Source organism: Rattus norvegicus, chromosome 5 (genome assembly GCF_036323735.1).
Source record: "Rattus norvegicus strain BN/NHsdMcwi chromosome 5, GRCr8, whole genome shotgun sequence".
NCBI lineage: Eukaryota > Metazoa > Chordata > Mammalia > Rodentia > Muridae > Rattus > Rattus norvegicus.
The window spans coordinates 151,749,798-151,760,449 of NC_086023.1; the positions used below are offsets into that span (position 1 = coordinate 151,749,798).

Sequence of the window (10,652 nt, forward strand, 5' to 3'; positions counted from 1 at the left end):
GCTACAATCACGGAATGCATAGGTATGGCTCCTGGACTCAAGACTTTGAGTGGAAAACATTTTCTACAGCTCTTCCAAGAGATGAACCATCAGCCAGTATCCAGTGCAGGCAGGAAACCAGACTCTCCAAAAAGACTGACTTCATTAACGTTTGTCAATGTGGGTCAAGACCAGCAAGACAGGGTGGGGGCTGAGATGGTACAAGCCCGTCCCAACCTCAGACTCACCGGGATCAGGTTTACCTGCTTGGCACTGTGCCAGCTGGGGAGGCTAGTACATCTTTCATGAAGTCACCGGATCTCTGGGACAGGCTCTCAGTTCTTCCAAGCTTCTGGAAGCAGAGCCACTGCTGGTCATTGAGCTCCCACCTTCCGTGCCTGGGTGCCAGTCCCCTTTCTCTGGCAGCCATGAACCAAGCCTTCTGGAAAGCTTACAAGTCCAAAGTGCTACAGACTCTGAGTGGAGAATCTGAAGAGGACCTGGCAGAAGAGGTAGGTTCTGTCCGTGTTTTCTAGGACAGACAGACAGCAGAGCGAGGGAGCATAGAGAGCATTGAATGGGCTGGGGAAGAAGATAGATTCCTTTGTGAGATCAGGAACAGTGCAGTGCAATGACAGATGTTCAAGAGAAGGAGAACAGGGAGAGCCAGGGCCACGAGAGAAGCACCACTGACCCCAAGCATCTCATGAACTGCCGTGTGGTAAAGATCATCCCTGTGCCACTTGGCAGTAGATACAAAAGTGCATTGCGCTTTATACAGCTTTCTGGTGGGCAGAGCTAATCGGAGTGGGATCCCTTGCCTGGAGAGTAATGAACTCCAGTTTATAGGAGTAGGGAGTAGCTCTGCTCTTTTTTTTTTTTTTCTTTTTTTTTTTTTTTTTTTTTTTTTTTTTTTTTCGGAGCTGGGGACCGAACCCAGGGCCTTGCGCTTGCTAAGCAAGCACTCTACCACTGAGCTAAATCCCCAAACCCTTAGGGAATAGCGCTTAATGCTCTGCAGACCACAGTAGCAGCGTCCAATCAAAGCCATACTTGCACCATACTTGGTTGTGACAGGGAGGGCCCAAAATGACTTTGAAGCAAAGACAGTTTACGTCTAGACTAGAAGCTGTGGTAAGTGGTGGGTACACAAATAGAAAGGACAGGGGCAGGAACTAGCCCAGTGAGGGGGCGGATAAGCATACGACTGGACAGGTTGGTGTCCAAGACTGGGTTTCTGTGGATGTGACTGTAGGAAAAACGCTAGCAATTAGTGTCTCTGTGGAAACTCCGGTGCCGGTGTGAACTGGACTTCGGGAGTTTTCGTGGATGTGTGTTTTGAGCATGCTTCTGTACCTGTACACTTTCGTGTAGGCATTTCCAGGTGTTACACTTGGTTGGCGGGAGAAAACTGCTGTGCATAGGTCTCTGTTTAGCCAGCTTCCTGCTGGAGAAGAGGACACAGGAATCGCTTAGCCACATGAGTACTCTCGTGTGGGCGCCTGACTGCACATCCATGCGTATACAGGGGGGAAGGTGTGGCCACAAAGAAGCATGGATGCTGGTAGTAGTGCATATCGGGTGCCCTCGTCTGAGGTTTTGAGTTCGTCTGGATGTGTTTGGGAGTGGGCAGGCATATGTGCTCAGAGATTTACCAGGCAGGCTTGTGTGTGTGAGCAGAGGCATTATGTAGAGATAAGTGTATCTGCAAGCATTCCCAGGGGCTCTCGTGGAGATGCAGGGTGCACAATAGATGTGCTTCTATGGTACACAGACTGCCTTGTGTGTGTGCACTGGTTAGCAATGGGGCTCCTCTCACGCCAGGGGTTGGGGGGTGTCTTGTGTCCCAGAGGGAGAGCCCAGCTTTGGTGGAGTCTGAGACGGCAGAACCCACGGAGGAGATGTTCAACCCCATGTCACAGCTGGCCCGCAGGGTGAGTTCAGCAGTCCTTTCATCCGAGCCTGGGAAGCCTGCCGGAGGCAGTGGTGAAGCCCTGGAGGCTTGGCTGCATCTCGGCCATATTCCTGACTCCCAGCTCTTCCCTCCCAGGTTCAGGGGGTCGGGGTGAAAGGCTGGCTGACAATGTCGTCTCTGTTTAACAAAGAAGATGAGGACAAACTGCTGCCACCAGAGCCCTGTGCTGATCAGTACGTGTGTCCTTAGGGGCGGGGCTGGAAGGGTCCTACGATCTCCCTTCTGCCACCATGGCTCCCTCTGCCCTTCTAATCCTCTAGGGCTTTATAGGGACAGCCCCAGAATGCTCTTTCCTATCAGGAGACAGCAGACCTGGGTAGGAGATAGAATCAGACCTCTTGGGACTGAGGTAAAGGGCAGTCCTTATGGGCGGCTCCTCCCTCTTCCTGAGGACAGCCAGCTCCCTTGAACCCAGGACAGCAGAGAAGACCTTGACATGGTCTAGATGGTAAAACTTCACTATCCAAAGCAGCTTGTCACCAGCATAGATCCCCTTCTTCTGATTCTCTTGGTGTCCATAGAGGTCTGAGGATCCCAGAGGACCCCAAGGCACACCAGTTTGGAAAGCATTGCTTGACAAGGTCTTTGGTATTGAGAACAGACTCGGGGCTTCATCTCTAGCTGGCTTTGTTTCTTACACACTCAGCATGTCTGCTTTCTTTCAACCCCTCCCACCCACCCACCACATTTCCTTCTTCCCTAGGACCTCCAACCATTATTACTCTTGCCTCAGGGGTCCTACCCCCCACCCTCCAGTCCCAGTTCTCCAAGGACTTTTCCAGAGGCAAGGCTTCTTCTTCAAGCCTTATCGCCCCTCCTTCACAGCCCTTCTCCACATCGAATCCGCCTTACCCCTCATCTTTTCTAAGCATCTGTGCCAAGATCTCTTCCACTTTCTCCGTGTACCAAACTCCTCTTTCCCTCGATCCTAGAGCCTGAGGGATTCCCTTCTATAGGGCCTAAACAAGCCCACCCCAACTCTCTCCTGCCTCCTCCTCTCAGAGACCCTCGTCTCTGCGCCAGAGTCACTTCTCCAAATTCCTGACCCCACCCACCCACCCCAACTCGGAAATCCCAGTTCCCCTCTGCCCAACCATCTCATCTTCTCTCCTGTCCCCACCTGCCCTTGCTTGCAGACCTTGCCCGGACTCCCTTGGCCGCACTGCCTGTCCTTTCTTCTGCCCACTGCCCCTCTCTGGGACCCCTGGCCATCATGCTGACCCCCTACCTCTCCTGCAGCCCACTGGCTGCGCCCCCTTCCACCCAGGCGACCGCCCCCGAGACCGAGCCGCGCGGACCAGGATTCTGGAACGCGTTCGCCAGCAGGTGGCAGCAGCAGCAGCAGGCGGCGGCGTCCATGCTGCGCGGCGTGGAAACCACCGCGGAGCAGAACCTGGAGTCCCAGGACGACAAGCCTGCCGAGGAGGCCACCGAGTGCCCCGAGACACCGGAGGCGGATCCCGCGGCAGGCTTCAAGTGGGGTTTCCTCACCCACAAACTGGCAGAGATGAGGGTGAAGGCCGTGCCTAAGGGCGACTAGCTGGCCAGTCTCGCTGGCGCCCGTCCTTCCCTACCTTCCATAAAATCTCCTGGATCGACACTCAGTGTGATAGCGTAATTTTTTTTCTCGGACAACAGGAAAAGCTACTTTTAGGCAGGCGACCTCGTAGGTGGGGGGCGTCTGGCTAAAGGGTTCCTTACCTTCTTTACTGACAAGTTCCAAGGCACTTCAGGTGACAGGATGGATGGCCTTAGATTTAAGATGCGACTTTCCAGAAAGCCCCAGAAGGCAGACTCCCCTGTCCAGCTTCCTTTCATTCAGCAAACCCTGCTAGTGACCCAACGGCATATGCGATTTCGAAATACACGAAAATGAACTGAGAATAGGACCCCCGTTGAAGGAATCAGAGAAAGAACTGGAAGAGCTTGAAGGGGCTCGAGACTCCATATGTACAACAATGCCAAGCAACCAGAGCTTCCAGGGACTAAGCTACTACCCAAAGACTATACATGGACTGACCCTGGACTCTGACCTCATAGGTAGCAATGCATATCCTAGTAAGAGCACCAGTGGAAGGGGAAGCCCTGGGTCCTGCTAAGACTGAACCCCCAGTGAACTAGACTGGTGGGGGGAGGGCGGCAATGGGGGGAGGGTTGGGAGGGGAACACCCATAAGGAAGGGGAGGGGGGAGGGGGATGTTTGCCGGATACCGGGAAAGGGAATAACACTTGAAATGTATATAAGAAATACTCAAGTTAATAAAAAAAATATAGAAATAAAAAAAAAAGAAAGAAATACACGAAAATGCTGGGCCAACGAGGTAGCTCCCTACCAGCGGGTCCCATTCAAGGTTTTGTTGAGGCACAAAAAAGGGCTGGCTACCCGTGGGAACTCAGAGGACATGGGGAATTTTGGGAAAGTTTCCTGGAGAAGAATGAAGAGTCGGGGAAGGAAATCTGAGCTGAAGGAGGAAAATCCTGAACAAAGGCTTCGACCGGAACCTGTGAGGAAAACCCGCGACTTTGTGTCGCCTGAGAAAAAGGAACCCTGCTGGGCATATAGTTGTTTGAGGGCTTCTAGCTGCATGAAATCCTGTGTTCAATCCCCAGTGTTAAAAACCACAGTGGTTGCTAACAGGGCGAGGCTGACCTGGGACACACACAGACAATAATAGTAGCAGGAGGATCCGAATCTTGACCTAAAGGTGTCCCAGTTTTAGTAGTTTCCGTCGCAGATCCTCCAAGCCTCAGCCTTTCTTGCCTCCGGACTCTGGGAGGGCGAGGCTGGTGTGCGAAGCTCGGGGGATCCTGGGTAATTCAAGCAAGCTACAGTGTATCGAGCACTTTCTAAATTCCAGGAACATTGGCCACATGCATTACAGCTCCTGCAGAAAGCTATCCTCTACCTTCTATAATAACCGACAAAGGTCCCCGCTTGGTCAAACTCTCACACTCAGCCACGCGAACCAGTTCTCCTCTTTCTTTCTTCAACATATGCCCGCTAAACCAAACTCATGGTCCTTTTAGTAAATAACATTTTAGCTTTATTCAGTAGTTCGCTCATCTCCCACCCCAAGTCCATCACTGCTCACATTTAGCATCTAGAGAGGACACGTGGCCACTCTACCGGTTTCCACAGTGCGCGCTTGGCCCCCTGTGGTCCCGCCTGTTCAGGGAGCAGATCCGGGAGCCTAAGAACCAGGGGAAGGGTTTGTTCACGGACGAGGCGAGCTCTCCGGGAGCCGTCCTCCCGTGTGGTGGTGGTCACACCTCGGACTCGCGCGGCGGGGCGCGCGCGCGCTGGCAGCCATATAACCACTGGATGACGCGCGCGTTGCGTTCCACCACCGACACCGTGGGGCGTCCGTCCCGCGCCGACCCCGCCGCCTCCGAGCCCCCGCCGCCGCCCGCACAGTCCGGGCTACCCGCGTCCCTGTCGCTGGATGTCCAATCGCTGGTGTCCCCGGAGCCTGGCGGCGGCGACGTTGCAACCTGCGGGCTGTGCTCTGCACCCCAGCTCTGCGGAGAGAAGCGCTCAGCGCCCAGCACCTCCACCAGCGCGCGCTCCAAGCCGCAGTAGTTGAAGAATCGCTCCTTCTCTGACAGTGGCAGCGAGCATGTGGGACACAATGCGCGCTTCCCTGTCGCCTCCGGAGTATCTGGGGACCCAGCCCACCCCGCGGGAGCCCCAGGTCTCTCTGTAGGGGCCGGGCTGCTCGGAGCTGCGTCCCGGGTAGCGCCCAGGAAGAGGCGTCGTACTAGCCCCTGGCCCTTGGCGTTCTCTTTGTTCACTGAAGCCTTGCAGTCCCGCTTCTGGCGGTAGAAGATAAGGGAGTCGGGTCTTGGCTGTCGCCTGCCGCTACCCCGGCGAGCAGGCCCAGGCGTTCTGGGCGAGGCAGAGGCCCCCAGCTCATTGCAGGGGTGTGGTGTCAGTGGTCCTGATCCCCCGCGCAGGGCTGGCTCCTGACGACGCACTATCACTTGGTGCGTCTTGACGTACTTGGCTTTGTCAGCCTCCAGTCTTTCCACGGCGCTGGGGGTTCGTCCCCTCGATGGTGTAGTGGGTGAGGCCAAGAGCATCTTAACGGAGCTGGGCAGGCCAGTGCTCCATACACAATGAAGGATGCACAAGTAACTGAGAAGCAGCGAGCAATTCTCTGGAGTTCCTGGCGCCTGTAGGAAGAGAGGAATTGTCTGGAAGAGAGTAGGCTGTTCCTGCCCCTCTCCCGCAGGCATTTCTGGGTGGAGGATCAGCCAGTCACCCCTCCCCCACCAACTGGTGCCATGCCCAGAGAGCAGAAGGTAGAACCTCCCTCCCAATCCTTTAGAGACATTGGGTGGTTCTTGGGGAGGGGGTATCTACGCCCCTTTGAGAGCAGCCCAATCTGGTCACTGGGCCATGCACACAGGACAAGCAAGCAGGACACTTGGAAAGGAAAAATCAGGCGGGTCCTAACCCGATTCCCGAAATCGGCCTTAACCGGAAAAAATACCTCTTCCCAACAGTGCAGCTTCAAACCCAAGACAAGGAGGTTCCCCAGCCACAGGGTGACTGCAGTCGACCCACCCTTCCCGCCCCCAAGCACCGAGGTCAGGGACATAACCATAGGGTAGAAGCCTCTAGGAACTGCTGCCAGCTTCCTTGCCCAGGCCCGGCAGGGCTATTCAGGAAGGAGAGGGAGGTGGTCCCTAGGCCATATCAGTCTGCGACTGCCAGCCACTCCATGCCCCTGCCAAGGGGAGTCCCAGAAAGCCTAACCGTAAATACCATTCCATCCAACAACCCCCACACTTCCATTTCAGAGGACAGGACAATGGCCTGGAAAGAAATGGGTTTATATTGGTTCTTTTGAGAGTTAGGGTGCCACCTTGGGATCCAGATTTCTTGCTTTACTGTGCAAATCTAAATCAGTTTAGACTCCCTGCTGGCCTATGAGAACATTTTCCTCTGGGGTTTGGTTTCTGATCTTGCTGTTATAAAACCAGGCAGGAACCCCAAGTCTCACTAATCGGTTCCCTCCACCGATTCTTCCGAATAACTTACACACCCAGAAATTGATCCTCAGGGTCCCTGCCTCCTTCCCATCCAGAAACCTCTGGCCTTTTCCCTTCACCTCCCTTGTGCTGCAGAAAAGGGCAAGAGGGAAGGTAAATCAAGGACTGACAGTTTTCTTGTCAGCTAACAGAATGGGCCACCCACATGGCTCAACATACCCACCCTCGCCCGCCGACTTCCCGTCCCCGCACAGCTGAGAAGGACTTATTGGTTCTGCGGACTGAAGGAACCTTGGATCTGGAGGCAACAAAGGAACAAACTAGGCAAGAGTGTGTGAAGAAGAGGTGACCTCCACCCTTCACAGAAACCTCAGAGCAGAGACCCTGGCAACTGCAGCCCCAGCCCACACCACAGGTTCCACTCCACTACTCGGCCGTATCTGGTAAATCTGACTAGAATGTGAATGGTTGAAACCTAGGTAGCAATGACAGTCTCCCGGAGCCCCGCTCTATTCTCTCAGGAACTACACTCAGGCAGTGGGTCAGATTCCAAGGTCCCAGGAGGGCACTGAGCATGTCTGACCTCACGGATGGCCTCTGTCCTCTCCTCTCTTTAGTCTTGAGCAGAGAGGCTATAAAAAGTCTCTAAACACAAGGACCAAAATAGTCTACTGTCCCCTGCCTGCTCCCTGTTTTTTGGGCTGGCTTTGATGTTTGACCACAGACAGCCCATTCTAGACTGGTAGTCACTCTTGTCTTCTCTGCCCCACTGCCTAACCTCTCCCAGCCCTAGACTTAGTAAATTCCAGCTCTGTCCACCCCAGCTCTGACTCTGCCCTTCTAGGTTCAGTAGCCTCCTTACCATCAATCCAAAGTTGCTCTCCCACCCTGCTGCCTTCCCACCCAGTGCTGGGCTCTGGATACACTCACCTCTGTGGAGACGCTGAGTTTCAGTGGTCCCCGGGTATGCCCAGGCTGAAGGAAGGCTGACAGGACAGCAGGGACTATGGAGTAACTTTGGCCGCAGCCAACCCTTACTCTCTCCACAGGAAAAGCGGAGAGCCTCCACCCCCTAGGTTAACTCTTCCTGACCCAGAGCTCAGACTCAATTAACTCCTTCCTGACCAAACTTAGTGCTGTCGGGACCCTTGGGCTGGGTTCCTGTAACTTTTCTCTACAGATGGTTAGATAAATAGTCTCTGTCAGGTTCAATGGTTGTCATGGAGGCACTGTAAACTTGGGCTGAAGAAACAGGACCTTGAGCTCTGCAGGCTCCCTCTGAAGTACTGGCCGATGTAGAACAGGGGGCAGAAGTGGGTGCTGTACCATTTGCTTTTTCCCTCCTCTATCAGGTTTAGGCCTGTTTTATTCCTGGTGTTGGAGCGTGGGAAGCCTTCTCTTCTTAGAGGTGAGCCCCAGTATCTGCACCCTAAAGGTGGGTGCAGTGTGCTGCAGGTGTGCAGGGAACATGAGGATCAAGCAAGAACTCGGGGAGGGGGTGGGGTACAGCCTTAATCGTGGCAAACGGAGCTAATGAGAAGAGTGTGATGGAAGAGGTCTTCCAGGGCTAAGCCTCTATCCTTTGGCCACCCACTTGGGGACTCCTAACGCTTGAGCCTACTCTTCTCTGACACCATTTATCTCCAGGGGAAGCCCTATCCATAAAGGAGCCCCACCCCTCTCAGTAGGTGACTGTCTTAGCACCCAGAGTTCAAAGGCCAGTGCTTGGCTCTGGTTTTAGCCTTTCTCCCGTTGAGACCACCCCCTACCAGCCCAGCCGCTTAGCATAAACCCTCTCCCTCCCTTTTAACACTTCTAAAGTTTGCGAGGCACATTTGCATCGATACACTCTGATCTCCTAGGTTCCCCCTCCCGCGGAACCTAGATAGGCCTCAGCAGGAATAGTAACCCCACTTAATGAGGAAGGAAATTAGGGAAGTAGGAGAGACTTGTGCAGACCCTCCAAATCCCCTCTCTCCTCTGCACCCACTGTCCGTCTGGCAAGATGGAGTCAAAGATCCCAAGGCTCATAGCCGGTGTGTGTATGTTTGTGTTGGGGGTGAATGCTATTACCATACCTGGACCAGAATGAGACAAGACCCTAGGGCACACAACATGCCTTGAGGGCAAATGGATAGCATGGAGGAGAGGAAGGGAGCATTTGGCTTCCTACCTGGGGAGCCTGCCAGACTGCCTTGACCCTGTTCTTCTGAGGAAGCCCTGTCCTGTGGACGGGTGAACGCTCCACCACCCCGAGTTCAAGTGTCAATGCTTGGCCCCAAAACCCTCCTGCCCTGGCTCCTGATCTCCTGTGGGTCCCTGGATCTGTGTCCCACTGTCATGAAGGGAGGGTTTGCTTCTTTTTTGTCCCTAACAAAACTCAGTTGTTGCAGTGTCTTAGAAAATGCTCCCAAGTTCTCTGTCACGATCCATCTCAGGGATGATCTTTGGGGATTAGGTTTTATTGTTCTCCTCACTTAGAGCTGAAGAGATGGGAGGTTCAGGCAGGGAAATGACTTATCCAAACTCACAGGAGGAGGAATAATGAGCGCTCACTCTTGTTTTGAGGCCGAGTTTCAAGTAGCACAGGCTAGCCTTGAACTTCTTATCCTCCTATCCCCACCTCTAGAGCCCTGGATTTACAGGCCTGAATCACCATGCCTGATTTTGTACAGTACAGTGCTGTGGGTGGAACCCTGGCCCTGTGTATGTGAAGCAAGGCCCCCACCAATTGAGCTGCACCGCCAGCCCAACAGGTGGCTTTTATTGAAAAATATGTATGTGCCAAGGGCTGCTTTCGTTACTTCACAGGGTGGTCTATATATTTAATCCAGAGAAATAGGAGAAATGGTCCCTTCTAGATGGGGTACAGGCCAGTAACCCTATGGTCTGAGCATGAAAGGGTTAAGCAGGAGGGAGGCTGGGCAGGGCCCAGCTGGGTTGTTGTCAATGGCAGGAAACCTGGCCTGCCAAAGGAGGATGGGGCCTAGTGTCTCACTGAAGCCACCCCCTATCCCTTTGGTCTTAACCCAGCATCCGGGTGGGACTGGCAGGGGGCCTATGACAGCAGTGTTCTGGGGATCAAGGACAGAAGCTAGACTACTGGAGAGGGAACCCAGTGGGTACCACAAAAGTCATCCTGATGGGATGTCTTCTTTCCCATGCTTCTAGACTGAGCCTGACTCCCCCTCAGTACTCAGTCAAAAAGCAGAGACTTAGGGAGCCTCAGTCAGAGGGCAGTGCCATAGCTGTGCTCTTGGAGGGGGTGGTCTTCAGTTGTGCAGGGGGATGGGAAAGTCTGAGAGTCTGGCTCTCAGGGACACCCAGTCTGAAGTGTCAGGATGCCAGTGGACAAAGTGTTCAAGGTAGGCGCAGACCTTGGACCACGGAGCCTGAGCAAGCCCACATGGGCGAGGGCTAATGGGGTGGTCTCTAGGTGAGAGAGACCTGGAAAGAGCTAGAGGAGGAGGGTAAGGCAGACAAAGAGTGGAAGGTGAGAGGTCATATATCTGTCTGCGCTAAGAGGATGGGGGCCCACATCCCTCTGTCCAGCTGCCCTCATTCCTCTCTCTTTCTGGTCATGGGTCCCCAGGGAGATCTTTAAAGTGGCTCCTTCCGGCCCACTAGCTAGGGCCTGGGGGAGGGGGAGGCCAAGTCTGAGGGCTGTTTCCTTCCTATATCCTATTCCCGGAGCACCTGAGCT

The 10,652-nt window shown here is 54.2% G+C and overlaps 2 protein-coding genes across 3 annotated transcripts; one reads left to right on the top strand and one right to left on the bottom strand.

Moving 5' to 3' along the window:
- Positions 1–339: 339 nt before the first annotated feature.
- On the top strand, positions 340–3,554 carry C5h1orf232 (similar to human chromosome 1 open reading frame 230). Its single transcript, NM_001419606.1, has 4 exons — positions 340–491; positions 1,830–1,913; positions 2,030–2,127; positions 3,194–3,554. Exons 1-4 carry the CDS (start codon positions 408–410, stop codon positions 3,492–3,494), a joined length of 567 nt encoding a protein of 188 aa, NP_001406535.1. The 5' UTR covers positions 340–407; the 3' UTR covers positions 3,495–3,554.
- Positions 3,555–4,975: 1,421 nt separating this feature from the next.
- Positions 4,976–7,946, bottom strand: Fam110d (family with sequence similarity 110, member D). 2 transcript variants are annotated; one of them, XM_006239122.5, is made up of 3 exons: positions 7,880–7,945; positions 7,173–7,247; positions 4,976–6,127 (listed from the first exon to the last, which is right to left on the bottom strand). In XM_006239122.5, the coding sequence occupies exon 3, from the start codon at positions 6,032–6,034 to the stop codon at positions 5,219–5,221; it is 816 nt and encodes a 271-aa protein (XP_006239184.1). In that variant the 5' UTR covers positions 6,035–6,127; positions 7,173–7,247; positions 7,880–7,945; the 3' UTR covers positions 4,976–5,218. The 2 variants fall into 2 exon arrangements, with proteins under 2 accessions (XP_006239184.1, NP_001102740.1); NM_001109270.1 differs by lacking the exon at positions 7,173–7,247 and having other exon boundaries at positions 4,983–6,127; positions 7,880–7,946.
- Positions 7,947–10,652: the final 2,706 nt, after the last annotated feature.